General features: G+C 33.4%; 1 protein-coding gene across 8 annotated transcripts in view; it reads left to right on the top strand.

Moving 5' to 3' along the window:
- ANK2 (ankyrin 2) overlaps nucleotides 1-25,430 on the top strand; it is a 325,566-nt gene that overhangs the window by 170,161 nt on the left and 129,975 nt on the right. For all 8 annotated transcript variants that reach the window (XM_074272626.1, XM_074272627.1, XM_074272628.1 and 5 more), the window contains exons 10-15: nucleotides 9,278-9,376; nucleotides 12,614-12,811; nucleotides 16,051-16,149; nucleotides 16,586-16,684; nucleotides 21,551-21,649; nucleotides 23,967-24,164. In XM_074272626.1, coding sequence (XP_074128727.1) covers nucleotides 9,278-9,376; nucleotides 12,614-12,811; nucleotides 16,051-16,149; nucleotides 16,586-16,684; nucleotides 21,551-21,649; nucleotides 23,967-24,164 — 792 coding nt within the window. The remainder of the gene's footprint in view (nucleotides 1-9,277; nucleotides 9,377-12,613; nucleotides 12,812-16,050; nucleotides 16,150-16,585; nucleotides 16,685-21,550; nucleotides 21,650-23,966; nucleotides 24,165-25,430) is intronic.

The raw sequence follows: 25,430 nt of genomic DNA, 5'->3' as shown, positions 1-25,430 counted from the left end.
TAGAAGGAGTTCTGGGACAGAACAAGATGGCAGAGTAAAGATTGGAGGTTGCTCGAATTGTCCCAGTTTCCCTTAAAAACCACATTAAACTAAGCCTCTGAACAGAGTCTGATGGAATGAGACCACTCTTCAGCTTAAGATAGGTGGGAAGGATTTCAAAAAAGGTCAGTCAGCCCAGTTCAGGTGGAGTCTTGGAAAGCTACTGAGAGGGTCTTAAACAGAGCAGGTCAGCAACTGAGACACTTGGTTCAGTCTTAGTTACAGAGAAGATCAGTGGAACATTCTCCAGTCCCAACTCAGAAAGCAAATTCTGTGAAACTTGGCTGTTTCTTGGAAAGAGCAGGTAAAGCTACCCCCTACAGTGAGCAAAACACCAAACACAAGGGACCCTTATAATCAAAGTCCAGGTTCAGAGTTGCACAGGAACTTGGGACAGCGTCCCCTTTACCCCAAGAGCAGAGTTTGACCACAAAAGTCAAAAGGAGAAAAGAAATTCCAAAAGAAAAAGAAAAAAAAATAAACAAGAAATAGAAAAGAACCTTAAAGCTACTATGGTGACAGGGAAGATCAAAGCACCAACTTATACAAGGACAAAATGTCCATAAAAGAAATCTCAAAGAGTGATATGAATTGGTCTCAAGCTCAATGAAACTTCTTGGAAGTGCTCATAAAAGATTTTAAAAGGCAAATAGAGAGATAGAAGAAAAAAATGAGAAAAGAAATGAGAGGTGTGCAAGAGAGAGTCAACAACTGGAAAAGGAAGGCAATTCCTTAAAAAAATACGATTAGCCAAATGAAAAAAAAAAAAAAAAAATCTACTGGAGAAATCAATTCCTTAAAAAACACAATAAAAGAAAAACAAACAAACAAACAAAAAAACTTCTGAAGAAAACAACACCTTGAAAATTAGAATTAATCAAATGGAAAAAGAGATACAGAAGCTAATTGAAGAAAAAAAAAAAACTAGATGAGGGAAATGGAAGCTAATGACTCTACGAGACATGAAGAATCAATCAAACTAACTAAAAAGAATGAAAAAATAGAAGAAAATGTGAAATACCTAATTGGAAAAAGAACTGACCTAGAAAACAGATCCTGGAGAAACAATTTAAAAATTACTGGTCTATCTGAAGGCCATGACCAAAACAAGAGCCTACATAGCATTCTTCAAGAAATCATCAAGGAAAACTGCCCTGCTATACTAGAATCAGAGAGGAAAATAGTCATTGATAAATTCCATTAATCACCTCTGGAAAGAGATCTCGCATAGAATGTTGTTACAAAAATCTAGAACTATAATCTCAAGGAAAAATAATACTGTAAGTTACCAGACAAAAGCAATTTAAGTATCAAGGAGCAACAGTCTGGATTTCCCAGGATCTGGCAGTATCTACAATAAAGGATTGGATGGCCTAGAATACTATATTCCAGAAGGCAAAGGACAGAGGGTTGCAACCAAGAATTAATTACCCAGAAAGACTGAGCATCATATTTCAGGGTAGGAGATGGATCTTCAAAAAAAAAAAAAAAAACACCCCAAAATTAAACAGAAAATTTGATCTTCAAACATAGGACTCGAAAGAAGCAAAGAAAAGTAAATTGGAGGGGAAAAAAAAAAAAAAAAAAAAAAAATATATATATATATATATATATATATATATATATATATATATATATATATATATATATATATTTAAAGGTTAAACTGCGTACATTCCTAGATGAGTAAATGATATCTGTAACTCTTGAAAACTGTATCTGTTATTGGAGCAGTTAAAGGGGGCATCACATGTACTAAGTGTATGGTTTTGAATGGACTCTGATATAATAATATCAAAGAAAAAGACATTAAGAAAAAGACATTTTGTAGGGAAAGGGCTGTACTGAGAGAATAGGAAAGGGGATGTATAATGGGACAAATTAGATCACATGAAGAGACACAAAGACCTATTATAATTGAGGGAAAGAAGAGAGGGGGAGGAGTATTGCCTGAAGCTTGAGAGGGAATAAGTTAATCATTGAGTTGGAGATAACTATTTATCTTACATTATAAAGAAGCAGGATGTGAAAGGGGAAAAAGAAAGGGAAAGCCTGGAAGAAGGGAGGACAGAAAGACTAGGAAAAAGGGAAAGAGAAGGGAGAAGGGGTGATAGAGGGTTAAAAATAAAACACTACTAAGGAAGGACAGGGGAAAAGAGAAACAAAAGTATATACAGGGAAGAAAATAGAATAGAGGAAAATACAGAGCTACTAATCATAACTGTGAATATGAATGGAATGAACTCTCCCATAAATAGAAATGAATAGCAGAGTAGATTAAAAAACAATCTTACAATATGTTGTTTACAAGAAACACATTTGAAACAAAGATTTATATACATAGTATGGATAAAAGCCTGGAACAGAATTTATTTTGTTTCAGCTGAAGCAAAAAAGACAGGAGTAGCAATCCTGATGTGAAAAAAGTAAAAATAGATCTTAATTAGATGAGATAAGGAAGGTAAATACATCTTATTGAAGGGAACCATAAACAATGAAATAGCAATAATACTAAATGTATTTGTACCAAGGTAGAGCATACAAATTCTTAGAGAAGATATTAGCCAGTTACAGGAAGAAATCCACAGCAAAACTCTATTAGTGGGGGATCTTAACCTTCACCTTTCAGAATTAGACAAATCTTACCACAAAATAAACAAGAAAGAAACTAGGGAGGTTAATAGAATTCTAGAAAACTTGATATGATAGATATCTGGGGAAAATTGAAAAAGGACAAAAAGGAATACATCTTTTTCTTAGCAGTGTACTTACCACGTATTAGGGCATAAAAATCTCAAACCTCAATCAAATGCAGGAAGACAGAAATAGTAAATGCTTCCTTTTCAGACCATGATGAAATAAAAATTATATTCAATGAAGGATCAGGGGAAGATAGACTAAAAACCTATTGGAAATTAAATTATCTAAATCTAAATAAAGAGTGGATAAAACAACAAATTAAAGAAACAATTGATAATTTCATCCAAGAGAATGACAATAATGAAACAATATAGCAAAACCTATGTATAGAATGCAGCCAAAGCACTTATGGGAAATTTTATATCTCTAAATAGTTTTATGAATAAAGTAAAGAAAGAAGAGCTCAGTAAATTATGTATGTAACTAAAAAAGCTAGAAAAAGAACAATTTAAAACCACAATTAAAAACCAACAAAATAGATAATCTTTGGTTAATTCAATTAGAAAAGGAAAGGAAAAAAAAAACCCTAATTATCCATATCAAAAATGAAAAGTGTGAACTTACCACCAATGAAAAAGAAATTAAAATTATAATTAGGAGCTATTTTGCCCAAATGTATGCCAGCAAGCTTGACGATCTAATTGAATTGAATCAATATTTACAAAAAATATAAATTGTCCAGATGAGCAGAAAAGGAAATCAACTACTTAAATAGTCCATTTTAGAAAAAAAAAAAAAAAAAGGATTGAACAAACCATCAGTGAAGTACCTAAGAAAAAATCTCTATGGCCAGATGGTTGACAAGTGAATTCTACCAAACATTTAAAGAACAAGTAATTCCAATGCTATGTAAACTATTTGGAAAAATAGATAAAGAAATTTCCTCCTATGACATAAATATGATACTGATACCTAAAACAGGAAGAGCAAAAACAGAGAAAGGAAATTACAGAGCATTCTCCCTAATGGATATTGATACATTTTAAACAAAATATTAGCCAAGAGACTAAAACAACTTATCAGTATAATAAGGATAATGTATGACCAAGCAGGATTTATACCAGGAATGTAGGGCTAGTTCAATATCAAGTAAAATATTGCCATAATTGATCATATCAATAACAAAATCAACAGAAATCATATAATGATCTCAAGAGATGCAGAAAAAAACTTTTGAGAAAATACAGCACCCATTCCTATTAAAAATACTAGAGAGAATAGTGATAAAGAGGCTTTTCCTTAAAATAATAAGCAGTGTCTTTCTGAAACCAACAGCAAATGTTATTTGTAATGGAGAGAAACTGGACACACTCCCAATAAGATCAGGGTGAAACAAGGATGCCCATTATTGGACTGTTATTCAGAATTGTACTAGAAGTATTGCCTTAGCGATAAGAAAAGAAAAAGAAATTAAAGGGATTAGGTAGCAGTGAGGGAATAAAATTATCACTCTTTGCATATACTTAAAGAATCTTAGAAAATCAATCAAAAACTTACTGGAAACAATTCAAGCTTTAGCAAAGTTAAAGGATATGAAATATCCTGGGAAAACTGGAAAATAATATTGAGAAACTCAGTATAGACCTACATCTCACACTCCATACCAAAATAAGGTTAAAATGAGTACATGATTTGGGTGTAAAGATGATACCATAAGCAAATTAGGAGAGTAAAGGGTAATTTACTTATCAGATCTTTGGAGAAGGGAAGAACTTATGGCCAAAGAAGAACTAAAGAACACTATGAAATGCAAAATGGACAAGTTTGAATACATTAAATTAAACTGTTTTTGCACAAACAAAACCAATACAAACAAGATTAAAAGAGAAGTACAAAGCTCAGGAGAAAAATCTTTATACCCAGTATTTCTGATAAAAGTTTCATTTCTAAAATATATAAAAAACTGTCAGATATAAGAATATGTTATTCTCTAATTGATAAATGGTCAAAGGATATGAATAGACAATTTTCAAATGACAAAATTAAAGCCATCTATAATCATGAAAATTTCTTCTAAATCACTACTGATTAGAGAAATGAAAATTAAAACAACTCTGAGGTACAACCACATACCTCTCAAATTAGCTAAAATGACAGGAAATGATAAGGACAAATGTTGAAGGTATGTGGGAAAACTGAAACACTAACACATTATTGATGGAGTTGTGAAATAAACCACCCATTTCTGGAGAGTAATTTGGAACTCTGTCCAAATGGCTACCAAACTGTGCATGCTCTCTGCCCCAGCAGTGCCACTATTGAGTCTATATCCTAAGAGAATCGTACAGGAGAGAAAATGACCTACATGTGCAAAAATGTTTATAGCAATTCTTTTTGTGGTGGCAAAGAATTGGAAAATGAGTAGATGCCCATCAGTTGGAATGGCTGAATAAGTTATGGTATATAACATAATGGAATATTATTGTTCTATAAAAAATGAGGACTAAGCTGAGTTTAGAAGAGCTTGGAAAGATTTATATGAATTGATGTTGAACAAAAGAAGCAGAATCAGGGATACATTGTACACAGTATCAGCAAGATTATACAATGATAAATTAAGGAAGACTTGGTTCTTCTCAGTGGTTCAGTGATCCAATGCAATCCCAATAAACTCTGGATAGAAAATGCCATCTGCATTCAGAAAGAGAACTGTGCATATTGAATATAAATCAGCACATGCTTCATTCACTTCTTTTTTTTGTTTGTTTTTTTCCCTCATCAAAACTATTTCTCTCTTAACATGATTTATAAAGAAATGTGTATTTAAAAAGGTAATATACATGTATAAGCAGAGGAAAAAAAATTAATAAATAAAGGAGAATCAGAGGTAGGATTTGAATGTAGATCTTCCTGAGTTTATTGTCATTGTTGTCATCTTCTTCATCAATTTTTTGAAATGCCTATTTTTTGGAAAAAAAAATGTTACTATGCTCATGGCCTCATCCCAATTTAAAAATTGGTTTGGGGTATATTTTATCTGAAAGGGATTAAAAGAAGCAGAAAATAACCAAGTCATATTATTGTATTCCCAACAGTTTTATGTGTAACTGGAGCAAAACTGGATTATCTTAAAATTTCAATATACATGGATAAGTTATATTTGTATGATATTTGCTAGATTATAAAAGAAATTAAAAAATTAACAATTTTTAAAAAATTGACTTTTGTCTAACTTTTTATTGAATTTGAGCTCCTGAGCATCTCTGTGCTGTGTTTTTGCCTTTTTTTTTTTTGTATTTCCAATGCTTCAGTTCTCAGCACAAAATAATTGCTTAATAAGTGCTGATTGACTAGATATATAAGGTCATCATTTTAGAACTCTAAGATTTAAGAAGCTATGAAATCTAACTTCTTCATTTTAGGGAGAAAGAAACTGAGGTCCAAAGAGATTAAGATCACATAAGTAACAAATAGGAAAACAAGCAACCAAACACGAATGCTTAATAATACTTTAGGAAATACAAAATAAATCTAAAGCAGATGTTGTTATACATAAAAGAGAAGTTATAGATAGAAGAGAAGCCAGGACAGAGCTTTTCAGGATAGTCACTGTCATCCAAAGAATACTGAAGAATAGTCAGACAATGTAGAACAGCATCTGAAAGTATTAATAGAAGAGAAAGTATCCAGGATGAAAGGAAGATCTATGTGTCGAAAGTGTCAAAGAGGTTAAAAAAAAAGATGAGGACTAAGAAAATGCCATAGGATTTAACAATTAAGTTACTTTGGAGAAAACTGTTTCAGGAAAGCAGTGGGGTTAAGGAAAGGAATTAAGGAAAGGATTAAAGAATGAGTGGGAAATGGAAGGAATTGGAGGAATCAAGTATAGGTAATTTTTTTCTTTTCTGTTTGTCCATTTAGGGGTAGAGGAAGACAAAATACCAGCTCAAAGGGGCTAATAATATTAATAATATCTATATATGATGCTTTAAGGTTTGCAGACCAAATTATGTATGTATGTGTGTGTGTATTCTTCTGTATATATGTGTATGTAATCTCATTCAGTTCTTATAACAGTCATTTGAGGTAGGTGCTATCTTTAAAACTGATGGACTGAATCTGAGAGAGGTTGTCCAGGGCACTGCAGGTGAGGCAACATTTGAACTTGGATCTTCCTATCTCCCAAGTCTATCACCTTCTCCCCTAATGCCATCCATATGGGTAAAGATTTTTTATTTGTTTTGTTTTTAGAATAGGGAAGATGTTTGCCTTCAGCAAAGAAAAAAACACTTAGCTTTGTTTTTCATGTCAAATGAGTTTAGCAGGTAGGACTAGGAATACTTTTAAGAAAAAGCAATCCTAAAATAGCTGTGAACAAATGTTTCAAAACTATGAAGAAGAGGCTTGGCTCCAAAGAAGCAATGTGAGAAAACATCTTTCCCTATTTTTTTAGTCTATAGATATGGGACACATATTATTGTCAGATTTTTTTTAATGTATTGATCAGTTTTGCTGATTTTTCCTCCCTTTTTATTATTTATCTTAAAACTTTCTTCTTATAAGGAATGACATTTTGGGAGGGGTATACAGGAATCTAGAGATAGACCTGACTCAGGCTAGGCTCAGGTTTTCTCTAGGCATGAAAAATGAGGCACTCATAATTCATTCAGCAGTTAAAGTAATTGAGCAGCAGCATAAAAAGGATATTCAACAAGAATACCCTAACACTTAGTTGATAGTAGACATGATCCCAACATATCTACAACACCTAAGAAATTTTATCTATTCAAGGTGTGATAACTACTGAAGATCCTTCTGCAGACTCACTGGATTTCTTTGTCATACCCCTCAGGGCTACTTTTGCCATTTTCATCCTCCCCTTTCATGTATTTTTTCCCCCAATTACGAACACAGTGCATAGGTAGTCATACGTAAGGATTCTGGAGCTAGTGAGTGAGCCAGATTGGCTGGAATAGAGAAGCAGCAGATGAATCTGAAAAAAGCAAATTTGGAGATAGATTCTAGAAGAGCCTAAATACCTACTAAGGAGAGTATATTTTGTAGTCATTGAGGAGCCTTTTCATAATTTTTGGATGGAGCAATGACCTGATGAAAGGTGGTAGGAAACTGTCCTTAAAGAAGGACCTTATTTAAACATATTTGTGTCCTTCTCTTCCATCTATCTATCTATCTATCTATCTATCTATCTATCTATCTATCTATCTATCTATTTTGAGTGTGTGAGTGTGTGTGTGTGTGTGTGTGTGTGTACCTACTTACCTATAAGGTATTAAACCTATAGGGATGAAAATTATGGTATAAATGTAAATTTTTTTTAATTGCTTTCTCTTCAAAGAAAGAACTTTCTCATTGAATGTTATATGTGTGCTTGCTTCTTATATTAACAAAATTAACAATAAGGTCAAAAGTGCCCATACTTTAGTATATGGGAATTTATTTTGGTTGTCTTTTAACTGTTATTTTAAACCTTCTCATTCTTTCTTTATTTCTTACTCTCCTTTCCCCCTACCCTAGGTCCCAGGAAATAGTACAAGGAGTAATAACTATTTTATTAATCCATTTTTTGGAGTATCGTTAGGCATTCTATGCATAAGTAGACTTACCATGGTATTTTTCACCAAAAAACATACTGCAGAGAGAGATTGCCATAAGAGCAGATTTAGTGAGAACAGCCTAATCTTTTATTCAAGTTTCTTCTGTCTCAGAAAGCAGGAGTCTTTTAAGTTTGCTCAATTCTAGGAATGTTCTGATTTGAACATAGTCCTGAGAAAACTCTGCCACACTTTTGCCTTTTTAGACATTTTTTTGTGCTATATCTTTTAATATAACTATGACAAAATTTCATCTAACAACTGCAGATCCAAGCAGAACTAAGATCATTTGTGAGAAAATGCCTAGGTTATTGTTGAATTAAGCACTAGACAGGGAATTTCCCAAAGTAAGCAAAGAAACAGAAGGGAAAAGGGAAAGGATAGTAAAGAGACAGGAGATATCTGCTTCCATGAGAGCACACAACTTTCTTTATGACTTTTCAGAATAAGTAACTGGCTGATTGGTTAGGAAATTTCACCCATTAAGTTATTTTGATGGGGGAGATGGGAAGGTTAATATTTTCTTTCATCTTCCCTGAAGGACAGTTTTTGTTTCTTCTTTTTCTAGGAAATTTTTTATATGTAAAACTTAAATACAAAATGGTAAAAGAAAAAAAATCTTCATATAAACAACAGAACACAAGAGAGGATTCAATATAAAACAAATTTCTATTTCAAGAAAACATATATAATTTTTCTTTTTTGTTTCCTTGTTGGTTTTCTTTTGTTCTCTTCTGTGCACTTTTTACTTTATTTTTTTCTCCTTCCCTTCCCATCCCCTTTAAAAAAAGGTTACAGTTAAATATGGACACACATATAGATATTTATAAACAAAAATATATATACTTACATATGATTAATTTTTTACTTTTTGATTGAGCAAGTAGGAATTATGGACATTTACTTACTTGGTAACATTAGCTAAAAGAGAAAAGAAAAGAAAAAAGACATGCTCCATTGATGCCATCTTTTAATTCTCTTATCAGGATGGGCTGACACCACTTCATTGTGCAGCGCGGAGTGGACATGACCAGGTAGTAGAACTTCTTTTAGAACGAGGAGCCCCCTTGCTGGCAAGGACCAAGGTGAGCTTCTCCAGGAAAGTCAGTGGCTTTGGACGATCATTAAACTGCTTTTTGGTTTCATGATTTGTCTAAGTTTATTTATTGAACATTTATCTTCCTCTGATTTGAGTGTATGTGTATATGTACATGTGTCTGTGTGTCTCTGTGTGTGTTTTGCTTTGGAGATATGAGTTTCCTTATGTTGCCTAAGCCAGAAGTATAGCGTCTATTCATATTATCTTAATATTTTTGGTCATCATGGAACCTTTAATCTGCTTGGTTTTTCCAAACTGGCTGAGTTAGAACCTTCTTAGATTGCCTGGTCACCCCCTATTTCAGTAGCTTACTTTATATCAGTGCTGAATTTAGTGCAGACACTATATTGGCTTAGCTCTACCTCAGTTTAAAACTCTTGAACTCAAGTAAACTCAGTCTTCCCAGCAACAAAGGTTCCAGGCATGCACCATGAAATCCAGTAGCAGTTTTGTTTTTTAATGAAATTTTCCTATTATTTAAAACTTAAAATATCTGCATTCATATTCATGCATAGTTCTGTTTTTTAATGTCTTTTTTATATAATAACTGGGCCAATGATTTTCTTCCTTCCATTCTTTTCCTTCCTTTTCCTTCCTCCTTTCCCCCCCTCTCTTCTCTCTTTACATTTATCCTTCCTTTCCTTCCTACTGTTTTTCCTCCCAAGTGCAGCCATTTACCAATTTATGTACATTTTTGAAATTTTTTATTCTTTGCTATCACTAAAAAAGCTGCTAAAAATGTTTTTATACACATAAGTCCTTTTTTCTTTTGTTTTTTATCTTTGTTGAGTATAGACCTAGTAGAGGTATTGCTTAGTCATAGGGTATATACAGTTTTATATTCCTTTGACCATAGTTCCAAATTGCTCTCCAGAATAGTTGAATCAGTTCACAACTTCACAATATCCCCTCCAACATTTGTTATTTTCCTTTTCTGACATATTAGGCAATTTCATAAGTGGTGAAGTAATAAGTTAAAATCATTGTAATTTGTATATCCTCATCAATAGTGAATTACAGATAGCTCTGATTACTTTGCCTGAAAATTGCCTGTTCTGATTTATCTTTTTATTTATCAGTGGGAACTGGCTCTTATTTTTAAAGATCTGGCTGCCTTCTAATTTGTTTAAGAAATGAAGTTTTTATCAGAGAAACCCACTGTAAAAATTTTTTTTCACAAAAATGGTTACCAATGTTGTATTTGCCTCCATCCTATTTTCTTCCTATGTACATAAACTCTCTCCTTTTACCCTGTCCATTCTGAGAAGTGTTGTTTTTGACCTTTCCCTCCCCTCAACTGACCTTACTTCCATCAGCTCAGTAATGCCAGCCTCTCCTTTTCTTATCCCCTTCCTCTCCCACTCTTCTGTGTGGTAAGAAAGATTTCTACACCCAACTGAATGAATATATTATTCCCTCCTTGAGCCAGTTCCAATGAAAGTAAGATTCACATTCTCCCTTCCCTCTTTCTCCCATTTCCCCCTCTGTTGTAAAATCTCTTTCAGGCCTCTTTTATGTCTGATAATTAGTCCCATTCTACTTTTTCCTTTCCCCTCTTCCCAGTGCATTTTTCTTTCTCATCCTAAATTTTATATTTTTTTAGATAATCACACCTGCACATTCAATTCATACATCTGCTATCTGCATACTCCTTTTATATCCCTAAGAATGAGATTGTTAGCAATGATAAATATCATTTTCTCAGCTAGAAATATAGATAGTTAACCAGATAGAATATCTTATGATTTATCTTTGCTGTTTACCTGTTCATGCTTCTTTTGTGTCTTGTAATTGAAAGTCAGATTTTCTGTTTAGCTCAGGTCTTTTCAACAGAATACTTGAAAGTTCTTTATTTCATTGATTATCCGCTTTTTCCCTTGAAAGATTATACTCAGTTTGTGGATAGGTGATTCTTCATTGTCTTTTACCCTCTGGAATATCATATTCTAACCCCTTTTATCCTATGTAGAAGCTGCTAAATTTTGTGTTATCCTGGCTGTGGCTTCACAATATTTGAAGTGTTTCTTTTTGGCTGCCTGCATTATTTTCCTCTTGACCTGCTAGGTCTGGAATTTAGCAATATTATTTCTGGAAGTTTTCATTTTGGGATCTCTTTCAGGAGGTGATTGATGGATTCTTTCAATTTCTGTTTCACTCTTGGGTTCTAGAATATCAGGGCAGTGTTCTTTGATGATTTCTTGAAAAATGGTGTGTAGGCTCTTTTGTTGATTATGATTTTCAGGTATTCTAATAATTCTTAAATTATTTCTTTTGAGTATTTTTTAAATTTCTGTTTTATTCCCTGACATTTCACATTATCTCCTTTTTTTCATTCTCTTGATTTTGTTTGTTTCTTGATGTCTCATAAAATTATTAGTTTCTTGTTGCCCAATTCTAATTTTTAAGGAATTATTTTCTTCAGTGAGCTTTTGTATCTTCTTTTCCATTTAGCCAGCCCTACTTTTTAAAGCATTTACTTCAGATCTATGCCAACAAGTTTTTAAGTTCCAGACTTGGAGTTTGAACACAACTTTTTCATATTAAGACAAACCCTATCCACTAACAGCTCTCAAAGTTTTTGATCTTGACACTGAAAAAAATATGAGACAGTGGGAATCAAAAGCATAGAGGGGAAGAGTTGGAAGAAATTTAAGAAATCCTCATACCTCCCCATTATGAGGTCCAAAGAGTTTAAGTGACTTATCCAACACATTCTACCTGATATGTAGTATATGTTTAAGTATACAGAAATGATGAACTCTCTATCTTAGTGCTGATGATCCCCTGTTGTCTTTGAGTCAAAAGCTATCCACTCATTGTGGTTCTGAAGTACCCAACTTCTGATTTCATTTAGAGCATATTCAGTTGTGGAATTGTGTGACTGAAGAGTTGATTGAGACCTTAAAAAAGATGTAATTATTTTAACTGACCCCAGAGTGTGTAAATAAAATGTTTTGCCTGAGTTTGTGAAAGTGCCAGAACTAGGAGTCAAGTATCTTGATTTTTAATAAAGAGCAATACTAATTTAGGAAAATTTCTGGACAATGTCAAGCTTCTTAATTCAAGCAATACTTAGAAATGTAAATTTTTAAGACACTAAAAGTTATAACATATATTTAAAGTGTTCAGGCTACTGTGGATTTCTGTACCAGTAGCCAAAGTTAGAAGAGAAAATTTATGGAATCCATTCTTAGTGGTGTTCTGGGTATTTTTTCTTGCTTAGAATGGACTGTCTCCACTTCACATGGCTGCACAAGGAGACCATGTTGAATGCGTGAAACATTTGCTACAGCATAAGGCCCCAGTGGATGATGTTACCCTGGATTATCTGACTGCCCTCCATGTTGCTGCACACTGTGGCCACTACCGTGTGACCAAACTTCTCCTGGACAAGAGAGCCAATCCTAACGCCAGAGCCTTGGTAAACATGGCCCACTCCACATCAATGAAACACAAAAGGGGGTTATCAACTCAATGTTTACTCATTGATCATGCAAACAAAAATAGGGAAAAATAGGACAAAGCCATTCCTATCCTACTTATCATACATCGTGCTTCTTCTTCCTTCAGGTTTTTTTTTTTTTTTTCTTTTTGGCTATTTTCTGATGGTGAAACAGCATAGATTTCAGAGGTCACTGGCATTATTACTGAGGTCCATTAGCTGCAAACATACTGATGTGAATTCCTTGAGGTTAAGAGGAAAATTTCAAAAGAAAATTAAAATCTTACAAGAAGGCAGAAGTAAACTGTTTGAATTTTTCAGGTGCTTATAGGGTATATTAACTTGAATATAGGAAATTATTAAGATTTTTTTTCTTAAAAAGGAAAAAAAGGAAAAAATGGTGAATTTAGGAAATATTTTCTAAATTAGAAGGAAAATATCAGTTCTTTATTTTCATTCACATCTGATACTTTGTTGAAGTACATTTTCATTGGGCAATTCATCTTAAAGATGTTTGTTAAAATCAATACAGTGTGTGCACCAAGGTGCAGTCTTTAAGTATCAGAACTTTTACTTTGTCAGAGCTTAAAACATCACTAAGACTTTTGGGATTACATATGGCTATCTACAATTTAGTTGACTGGTCACTTGACTTTGTAAGTAAGATTAGATAAGGAAAAAACCCTGGAAATGACAACTAATTTTTTTTTTTCTTGACAAATTGGATTCAAGGGGGTAGGGAATTGATATATTTTTTCTAAGCACTTTATTAAATGTTTTTATTTTATTTTCAATTCACATTGAAAATGAAAGTTGGAAAGAGCTGCCATTACAACTATGCCTAAAACTAATCATTTAATCAATCATTTTGCTTTATTCATAGTTAAACACTGACTAGCTTAACAATATCCGTTGAAAAGACCTGGTATATTTCTAATACATTTATGATTCATGTTTGCTAATTCCCAAACTAATAGAAAATTCATCCTTTTCACTTAACATAGTTCCCTAAAGCTTATATTCCTATATAAAACCAAGATCATTAGCATTAAAATTAAAATTTTCCTGTTTAGAATTCTGCAATAGAACCTCTAGATTTCAGCAGCAACAAAGGCAGTTTTTGAAGTCATTACTCCCAAAAGAAGAAAATATTTTTGTTTAAGGAAATACATTTATGTTAGATACAGTAACCATGAAATGAAAATACATATGTACTACACACACATTTGTGTGTATATGTATTATACATTGTGTATGTATATTTTATACACAGAGACATATGTATGTGTTTATATGGGGTTAATGTGGGGAGGTTAATGCTAAAATTCCTAAGTAAAGGAAAAAACAAAGTGTGAATTCATTATGTGTATAATCTCTTAGTGATAGATAAATCATTTATTAGCTTAAGTAAGACCTTATATTTTCCTGAGAACTGTCATGCTATATGTGTTAACTAATGTGAAATAGGAAAATTACAAATATACTGGTACATTTCAAGTATATTAATTCTTTTTTGACTATCAGCTAGACTAGAATACCTTAAGGTGACCAATTCAAATAGTTTTAATTTGACTATAAAAGTATAAGCTTGGCCTTTATTAATAAATTTCCTAAGAGTATCAGTAACTCAAAAGATCTGTCATTTCATCCAACCTTGTTCTTAGGAGTGTATCCTAATTGTGTCTCTAAGTCAGCTGCAAATTTCTCAAAAAATTATCTTATATATAATAACTATTTGAGTCCTTTAATTGCAACAGAGCTGGGATTTTTGTCAATATAACTGGTTTTACTGCCTCCAACACAGATTGCAACCCCTCTATATTGAGTCAATCCTAAAGTCCCTGGGAGCTAATGAAAATTGTCCCCTGCTACCAGCCTGTTGAGATACCCATCCAAAATTAGGTGGTTCATTCTGAACTAGGCCACCAGTTCCTACCAAAAGATGAAAAGAAATCTTACCAGCAAAAATGCTTAAGTTGCCATTGATTGATAAAATTAAGTACTCAGATGTAGCAGAATAGAAATAGCTGTTTAAAGGGCATATTCTGCTTTTGCTTTTTTAGGTCAATTTTTTAAAAATTAAAAAAAATACTTTCTCATTTATATGCTATAATTAGTTCTACTAAGACCTAGATATAATGAAAAATTGTGTGTAAAGTATTCATTATAATTAGTAGAAATTTGGAGATTTTCAAATGTTTCATTACTTTATGGTCATATCACATATATAAAAATGTCAGTTAGTTAAATGTTTAGTCCCCAAACTGGAGCAGTATAGGCATCACAGGCTCAATTCCTGAATGAGGCAGAATGAAACATGGGCTGTAGAAACAAATATGGAGGCCTTACTTTTGTTTATTAATTAAGGGAGTAAAATCCCCACCTGGAGAATAGTAATAGTTTATTTTATAAGTGCTCCAAATTAATGAGTTCAAAAAATTTTAATGTGAAGAACATAATTATAAAATGCATATACATACATATATAAATATAAAAGTATAAGTATAGGTTTATAATCTTATTTCACTGGTAACTCCCAGGAGAATAGCAGAAAATAAACAAGGGAAACAGAAATATGATTTAGGCAAAGAACCATAGATTTTTATTTTCAGGGAGGAACAAATAAGCTATTCAGATACTTTAAAATTTATCTATTTACTAACAAACTATTTTTTTTCCTACAAAGTCTGTGAGGAAAGCAAACATTTTCACAATTTGATTTCTGGATACTTCTTAGAACTACTGAAAGAATCACCATTGTCAGTCAGTCAGTCAGGATGGTGCAGTGGATAGTGCACTGGTCCTGAAGTCAGGAGGACCTGAGTTCAAATCCAGTCTCAGATACTTAACACTTACTGGCTGTGTGACCCTGGGCAAGTCACTTAACCCCAATTGCTTCAACAAAAAAAAAAAAAAAAAAAAATCACCATTGTCTTCTTTGCTCCTTCAAAGAGAGAGCCTTCTTCATCCCGCTTTTCAAAAACATGCCAGCATTGGGACACAAAGGCCAGTTTTCTATTTATTGGGGGGGGGGTGTCCAATATCACAGGAGTACGGGATTGCTGCTATTACCTCCTTGTGTTAACTCAGAAGGGTGGGAGCGGCCCTGGTCACACTCTGTGATGAGGTAACGCTATTGCCTGCAATGTGCCAGCATGGAGTTGTATGACAGTTCTGTATCTGCATGTTTTCAACTAACTTGATTGTCTTCTGCACAGAATGGTTTTACTCCACTGCACATTGCGTGCAAGAAAAACCGCATCAAAGTCATGGAACTCCTGGTGAAATATGGGGCTTCAATCCAGGCTATAACAGAGGTAGAAAATGTTTCAGCTTGTCCAAAAACTCAGCTCTTCTCCTCTCTTCTCTCCTCTCCTTTCTTCTCCTCTCCTCTCCTCTCTTCTCTTCTCCTCCTCTCCTCTCCTCTCTTCTTCTGTCCTCCCCTCATTTCTTTTCTCCTCTTCTCTTCTCCTCTCTCCTTTCCCCTCCCCTCCCCTCCCCTCTCATCTTTTCTTTTATCCTTTCTCCTCTCCTCTCTTCTCCTCTCTCCCCTCTTCTCTCCTCTCCTCTTCTCCCCTCTCTTCTTCCCTCTCCTCTCCTTTCCTCTGCTCTTCTTTCCTTTTCTCCTCTCTTTCCCCTCCTCCTTTGCCCATCTTCTCTTCTTTGTTTTTACTCCAGCTTTCTTTATCTAAAGAAGCCCCCAAGCCCCTCACTTGTGCAGAGGAGTAAAACTACTATTGCTTTGTTTCACAGTCTGGCCTCACACCAATACATGTGGCTGCTTTCATGGGCCACCTGAACATAGTCCTCCTTCTGCTGCAGAATGGAGCCTCTCCAGATGTCACTAACATTGTGAGTATGGCTTGGAATAGAATAACCAGAAAGGGCAAGGGAGAGAGAGTTCTGCTTGTATGCATAGTCTCGCGCGCCCGTGTGTGTGTGTGTGTGTGTGTGTGTGTGTGTGTGTGTGTGCGCGTGCGCGTGCACCCGCGCATGCATGCACTTGTTAAAGCAAAACAGCTAAGTTGCCCCAGAGGTCTTGGTGTCATGTACTTTTGATTATTAAGACTTCCAGACATTTATCCAGGAGGCATTTCCTTAGCTTTTGAGAAAGGATAGCTTGGAAATAAAATCAAAAGCAACCACATAGGAAATGTTGAGTCTCTTGGGACAAATGAATTAAACAGGCATTTGTCTTGAATGTCCTTATTTAAAAGTAAAACATTTTTAAGCTGCCCGGAAAGTGAAAGAAAGATTGACCGAGATAGAATCAGGAGGAAGCATCATGGTGGCTTGAGTAAAGTGTAATTCTAACAAACATTTGTCCAGAAATCAGGATGATATAGTACAATCCTTGAAGTCTGTCAGATAACTAACTAAAGACAGCCAATGACCAGGGCATTTTAGTTGAGGACAACTTTCCTCTCTTTTATTGCATGGTGGTAGTTTTTTCCGCTCATCTTCCCCTCATTGCTCCTGCCTCCTGCCATCTCCCCTGCCATTTCTCTAGCCCATTTTGTCCTGTTTACCTAAAATAGTTGCTTCATATCAGCTTTTCCTGTATAACACAAACCAGCATTAGTTTTCAGATGATTTTTTCTTCTGCTACATGCTGGATAGGTTAGTTTTCTTCTATTGGCCAGATTGATCTAGCATTTGACCTCATTTTCCTTTCCTTTCTTTTCCTATTTTTATGTCTTATTTTCTTTCTCTTTAAACTTATTTTAAATCTCTTTACTAAACTAAATTACTTAATTAATGCCCTCTAAATCTAAAGCTAAACAACTTGCTAAGTGAAATAAATTTACTTTTTCAAAGAAATTGTTATTTGAAATTTGGAACCATTTAGTATTTCAAATTCATATCATAACAATTATTTGCCACAAAAGTCTATTTTAATTTTTAATCATCATTATAAATTGTCTCTATCATCTGTTGCTTCTCTATTTTTGGTGTCTCATTCCTTTTGGGTTGTGAAATAGAATGGCCAGTTTAACTTTTTGTGTGTAGTCTTTCACATTATTGTATCTATAGTTTCTGTATTTAAATTTCTAATATGAGTACAAATTATTTTATGTCCTTGATGAAACCAGCTTTAATAGAGTATAATTACCATGAAACCCTCTTTATTCACACTATGATTTACAAATACCATTTTGAACAAAAACCAAAAGCTTGAATACAGCAGATATTACCAAAACTATGAAGTCCTTATTTATACTTCTGTAAAATTCTCGATTATTTGTGCTGTAAAAACTTTCATGTAAATTGAAAGCATGATACAAAATGATGTGTCTATGATTCAATAGAGATTTTACATGGAATCCTAAAAAATATTATTTTGGGAGTCTTACTAAGATCAACATTATAAATGAGATCATATCACTATATCTCTAGGAGATGTGAACATATTCATTTTCTCACCAATTTTTTTTTTTTGAGGAAAAGTTAACTTTAAGTGGGAAGCAAAATAGTAACTTGAATATATATCATCTGTCAGAGCTTTTAAGTTCAAAATGATATTTATCTGGACAGTTCTGTCTTTTAGATGGGTATTTTTTTTCCTTTTTTTGATCTGTATGTTTTAAAATATATGATTTTCCTGTTAATCGATTAATTTCTAGCCATTTAGAAATCATAGTGTCTTATTGCTGTTTGATGGATTTTGCCCATTCTTCCTAGTAAAAGTGATATATGGTACATAATTTATTTTTTTCATATTAAACTAAAATAAATTTTGGGGGGAATTTTGGGATAGTGCCTTAAGATACTTAATCATACTCTGGTGTATCATAAACCCAGGGTTGAGAATCATCTCTATGAGGAAACCTTTATTTCAGGAGAATTCATTCTTTCCCCTTTATTCTTTTCTTTTCTCCTGTCTCAGCTCTACTTATATATGTTGGAGCACATACACACACACACACACACACACACACACACACACACACACACACACTATACCTATTTTAGATACCTGACAATATAATCTTACTCAAACATTATTTTCCTTTCCTTTCAATTATAAGGTAGCTGTGATGTAACAAGAAGAGCCCTGCAGTCAAAGTCCTGGGTCCAGATCTTGAATCTGTTGCCTTTGGCAAATTCCTTAAGTTCAACTATTCTCTCTCTAAGTTTTCTCATCTGCAAAAAAATACAGGTGTAACACCTGTATTATCCATCTCACAGGGATGTTATAAGAGCTATCAAATGACATCTGTGAAGTGTTTTGCAAATTGTAAAGCACAAAACAAACAAACAAACAAAAACTGCCAGCTATCCTTTGAAGAAGATGGGATCTTTAGGATGATAAGATCAATAGGAACTCCATCAAAAGATGAGATGTTTGTGAACTCTTCTGGAAAAAAAAAAAAAAAAAAAACAGCTCCAGTGTAATCAAAACTTCTATGAAGCAGATTCAGAAAATATATGGATATTGACTGCCTGTTTTGTTATTTCCAAGCTGGTCAGCTCTTTATCCTTAAATGTACCCCCTCTGCCAAGATCATTCGTATGTTGCCTGAAATCCTGTTGCATTACATAATGTGATGTGGTCTGTTGTGCTTAACAGCTTTTTGACTTGATGCGGCAATACTGTAACTTGACATCACTATCAGTGGGGTCAGTTTTACCAGCTGGCTGATTAGATGGGGTTGGCATTAAACTTGGACCTCGTTTAAGATGTGAGCATATTCATTTTCTCACCAATCTTTTTTTGAGGAAAAGTTAATTCTAAGTGGGAGAAAAAATAGTAACTTGAATAATCATTTGTCAGAGCTTTTAAGTTCAAGATGACATTTACCTGGACAGTTCTGTCCTTTAGTTGGGTAATATTTTTTCTTTTATTGATCCATAATGCTATATGTTCAAATGCTATAACTAGCTATTATAATTTTAGTTATAGCTAGCAAAGACAATTTTTCAAGAATTAGCAATAGATTATTAATAGTCAATGAAACCTAATAATAGAATAACAACTTTAAGATAACTGTTGCAGACAATTTTTTAAAATTTTTCTTCTTTTCTCAGCAAAGCTAGTTTTTAATGGCAAAAAGGAAGAAAGTAAAGAAATTAATATTTTTTCTGGATATATCTTTCATACACCCACCCAAAGCTAATTTAGTAAAATTAAGAAAAATATGAGTAGGTATTATTGGAGAATAATCGGAAAAGACATTAATTTAAAATTTAAACCTCAAACCGAGTAAGCTAGTACTGTATGTATTTGTGTATATGTATGTATGCATATATACATACACATACATAATTTGGCTTTCTCAAATAAAATATTGATGGAAAATATGATAAAAGCAAGAGAGAATTGCTTGAAATGTACTATAGGTCTACCATACTTTTTCGAATTCATTATTCTATAAAAACAATAACAGCAACAACAAAAAACTGGGTCCTTCCAGAATTTAAACATATCCTAATGATCAAGTTGTCCTATTACTGGTATTAAAAAACTGACTCTTCTCTTTGGAGACTGATGGTCAATGAAATTGAAGCACTAAGAAATCTTGTGTTTACAATTTGAGACAGATTATTCTCTTTTAAATATTAACTATTGCTTGATTAAAGGTCTCAGGGATCAACAGCGTTTGACAATAATCAGTATATCAGACCTTTTGTTTTATTTTCCCAAATCACTTCTGGATTTCTATTTGTTCAGCATTTTTTGGGAGGGGGTTGATAAACCCATAGTTTTTCATTATAGCCCCCTAAATTTGAAAGAAACATGTTGAAGATAGATACTTAATTCTACTTAGGATAAACCAGAATTATTTCTTAAAATAATTCTGACCTGTATATTTGTTATGGCATTTCCATGCATAACTATAGAATCAGAGGATTCTATCAGAATAGTAAATAAAATGTTGCTAGGCCATCTAGTCTATCCTCCTGCCTTCATTCAGGACTATATGGCTTTCTTATTTTAAAAGATGGTCAGATATTATAATCCTTTGCAAAGAACATTCCAAACTTGATTGCCATTAAATTCTTTCTTATATCTAATACCTGTCCCCCCAATTTCAGCTTAATTTAACATGCTAAGCACTGTGTCTCAATTGCATGCTCTGATGACCTGAGTCAGTCTAATCTCTGGTGGTAGTCATCCTCTTGACACAGTGAATCTCCCAACAATCCTGACCTGAAGCCAAAATCTAGGAAATCTCTTCAAAGAATTATATATGAGTAAATATAGATATAAATATTAGGGTGACTAAAATATTTTCAAATAGAAAAAGAAAGACTAAATGGGAAAGAAAATGAGTTAAAATCTATAAAATAAAATAGGATTATAATGGAAATCAATTGAAATAGTTACCAAAATATTAAATACAAGTTAATGAACTTTAGGATAAGAAATTGCTTTATGGTGCTATGACAAAAATAACCTCACTACAGAATATTTTTATGTAGAGTTTTGAATTTAGCTATCCTGCTTTCTGACCTTCTTGGCAAACCATCCCAGTATTCCATTTCCTCTGCTCTGTAAATCATGGACTCTGAAAGCTCAGATGAGTTTACAAGTATGTTACACATTGAAACTATGTTGGGAAAAACTGGTTTCAGATGCTTTTCCTGTAGTCTTTCTACCTAGATCTTCTCTAGTCCATTGACATGTTCCTGTATTGCAGTGCCATGGACATATTATTTATGATCTTCCAGAAGAGTAGTTTTATTTGTGATTCAAGACTCTTTGTTTCCTGGCAGCGTGGAGAGACTGCACTACATATGGCAGCCCGGGCTGGGCAGGTGGAAGTAGTCCGTTGCCTTCTAAGAAATGGTGCTCTTGTGGATGCCAGAGCCAGGGTAGGTATCTGGACTGGTTTTTTGTTTTGTTTGTTTTTACCATTGTGCAAAGTTTTCTCCATTTAAAGAATGTGGTTATGATCTGACAGTAAGAGCTAAGTATCAGTTTCATGATATACTTTATATCAGTCACCAACAAATATTAAGCACCTTATGTTCCAGTCACTGTATTTGTTGCCTTCAATACAATTACAAAAACATCTCTCTCAAGGAGCTTACATTCTAGAAAGAGACAAGAAATCTATATGAAAATATGTGAATATAATGTGAGTAAATAAAAATAGACATATATATTCTCTCACTCTTTCAATCCTCCCACTCTCCACAAAGTAGTTAAATATGAGGTAGCTTGGAAGGAAAAGCAGCAGCAATAATGGGGCTCGAGAAAAACTTCATACAGAGAAGATGGTTCATGGATGTAACTTAAAGGAACATAGGACTCTATTAAACATAAGGAAGGAGGGAGGGCATTCCAGACCTAGGCTGACCAGTGCAAAGGTCCCTAAGATGGGTGATGGAGTATCATGAAGATGACAAAGAAGACTTTTGTATTTAATTTTTTCAAAGCATTTGTCATCAATTATATTGTTTGTCTTTGGATGTCTTTCTTTCAACAAATATAATACTCATTCATATTCATATATATATCAATTTTCATCTATTTGTGCTTCAAAGAAAACCAAGGAAGTTTCTGTAACTTTGCCAATCAATTTTTTATAAAATCATTATTTTTATATTTTCCATTTTTCCTCCCATTCACCTGCTTCACCTCCTGTTTTATAGAATGTATTTTATCCTTCTGGACAGGTGTGCTTTTACACATTTGGGCTCTTGTTTCTGAGAATATAGAAAGGATGTTCTAGATTTGAATCAGTAAAATCTAGAATACTTTAGATTTGTATCTGGGCTCAGTTACACCACCCGTCACTTCACGTCTGTGGATACATCACAACTTATTTTCATTTTCTTTTTGTAAAATGAAGATTTATTGCCCATCTCAAAGGAGTATTGTGAATATTGCAAATTAAGACCTGAACTTTATTTTTCTTTCTGAAATGAGATTTATATTGCTCTTGCTCCAGTTTTTTTTTTTTAAAGGACATTAACTATACATATGTAAGCCATATACCATAGCATGATATAAATGCATAGAGCTGCAATCTCTGGGTCAAGAAGTCTTTGACTCAAAATTCTGACATGTACTTACAGTCTGTGGGATGACAGTAGAAACATGTTTTCAGTTCTTCCAGATAACTCCCTAAGACTATTAATGGCAAAACAATTTCAGATCTGCATTGATAAAAGGATTTCCTCACCAGAAGCTCTCTACATAGGTGAATTCTCAGGTTCATATCATTACCCACATCATCAATAAATATTTCTTGAGTCATGATTTTTTTTAATTTTTCTTTCCAACTTTTTAATGATTCCCTAAACTTTCTTCCCATAATTTTTGACTGCCTTCAGAATTTTCAGTCTGTAGGAAAGATAGAATGCTAATTTAAGACTTGGGACCATTTCTTACCTTTAACAAACAGATTATACTGTATGTATCTTGAGATATGTTTTCTCTTTTTAATTATTTTACTCTATCCTTGGATAGTTATTTGAGTCTTTATTCTTTGGAAATCAAATTGTTACAGTTGATCTGTATGTAAATAAAATGAATGGTGAAGCCTATTTTACCTCAATTAGGCTGAAAAGAGCTGTTTTAATTATCAGAAACAAATAGGAGTAAAAAGAAACATTGATGAAATTCATGGAACTATGTACTTGTCCATAATACTTGTTAAAAGTGTATTAACTCAGGGGGCAGCTAGGTGGTGCAGTGGATAGAGCACCAGCCCTGAATTCAGGAGGACCCGAGTTCAAATCTGGTCTCAGACACTTAACACTTCCTAGCTGTGTGACCCTGGGCAAGTCACTTAACCCCAGCCTCAAAAAAAAAAAAAATGTATTAACTCTGTACTATAAAAATGCTACATGCTACAATTGAAAAGAGTTTGCAATCAAAAAGACCTGAATTCAAATACTATTTTACCTCCTTAGTAGATATTTGACCCTGGGCAAGTCACTTCACTTCTCTCAGATGCTACTTTCTTATAAGTAAAATGGGAATAATATCTCAAGGGTCATTACAAAAATTTAATGGGATAATACATGTAAAATACTTTGTAAAACTTAAAAGAATTATATAAATGAATAATAATGATAGTAATGATAATTTGTGGGGTAACATTGTCCCAAAGGCAGTTGGTTAAAGTATGTCACTAGAGAATTTTTCTGTCTCTAATTTTTTGCTTGACTTGAGTTGTAGGAGGAACAGACTCCCTTACACATTGCTTCTCGCCTGGGTAAGACAGAAATAGTCCAGCTGCTGCTACAACATATGGCTCACCCAGATGCAGCCACTAAAAATGGATACACACCTCTGCACATTTCAGCCAGGGAAGGCCAGGTAGATGTGGCATCGGTACTTCTGGAAGCAGGGGCAGCTCACTCTTTAGCTACTAAGGTAAGGATACCTTCTGACTGATGAATTCAGACTCCAGAATTAGGCATAGCTATTTTGGACATGACCAAAATAGGAATTTGTTTTACTTGACTTATGCATATTTGTTACAAGGGTTTTTTTGTTTGTTTGTTTGTTTTTTCTTTTCAATGATGATGGTTGTTGTAAGGGAGAAAATCCATTTTTATTCTTTGAAGAAATAAAATTAAATTTTAAAAAGTTATTAAAATAAGTGGTTAGAGTAGTTGAAACAATATAGAGAAATCAATTGTGGGGTCCCTTCATTACTGCAAAAAAAAAGCAGACATAAACTTGATCTAAATTCACATCTGACTCTTTAGAGCTGTATGTTTAACTTCATTTAAAAAAAATAAAGGTACAAATGTCCCATCTCCTCTCCCCCCAGTCAAAAAAGAGCAAATGGAAATTATTTAGTCATGTTGAGTATAAGCTTAATAATATATTCAATAAAAGTACTGAGCCCATGTATTATTTTGGGGAAGAATACTGGATTTAACAACAATATTATTTCCCACGTACATGTAATCTTAACCTTAAAATCATAGACTCACAATATTTCAGATTCCTGTCATTGAGAAGTCATCCTTAATAACGAGGGATTTAGCTTAGTTATGAAAGAAGAGATAGGTGCTATGGAAACCACATCTCTAGGATATATCATTACAATTCAGACTCTATCTTGGGCATACTCAAAGTCCCAGCTCCAAAGCAAGAAAAAGACATATTACATATTACTTCAATAATGTTGGCAATTGAAAATAATTTCTATAATGCCAACTCTAAAATGCTCTATTTATTTCTATTATGAAATTGGAGATGTGTTCCCTTGTCTCCCCTTCCAAGTCCCTCAAGTACAATCTTAACCTGTATATTAAATTCTAAACTCAATATTAAAGGATTAATATTCTACATAACCCTATCACATGTGAGAAATTGAATTATATATATATCTTGATATACACATATATCAATATATAATATATAGATATATTGAATTCAATATATTATTGAATAGCCCATTATGTGAAACAAGTTGTTTAACATCCTGACTCTATACTCTTTCTCAGATCTTGTCTCTATAATCCCTTTTTCAAGAAATTTGGTTGCATTTTCCCCCTTTATCTAGATATTTACAGCATTCAAGTCATGATAGCTGTACCTTTCCACAGTAGAAGTTTTTTAAATATATGACAAATTTCAGAATAAAAATTCCTTAAATTCATGGTTTTGTATTACATAAACCAATTA

The sequence above is a fragment of the Sminthopsis crassicaudata genome, chromosome 6 (assembly GCF_048593235.1).
Source record: "Sminthopsis crassicaudata isolate SCR6 chromosome 6, ASM4859323v1, whole genome shotgun sequence".
In the NCBI taxonomy this organism is placed as follows: Eukaryota; Metazoa; Chordata; class Mammalia; order Dasyuromorphia; family Dasyuridae; genus Sminthopsis; species Sminthopsis crassicaudata.
This window is presented reverse-complemented; position numbering and strand designations above follow the sequence as displayed.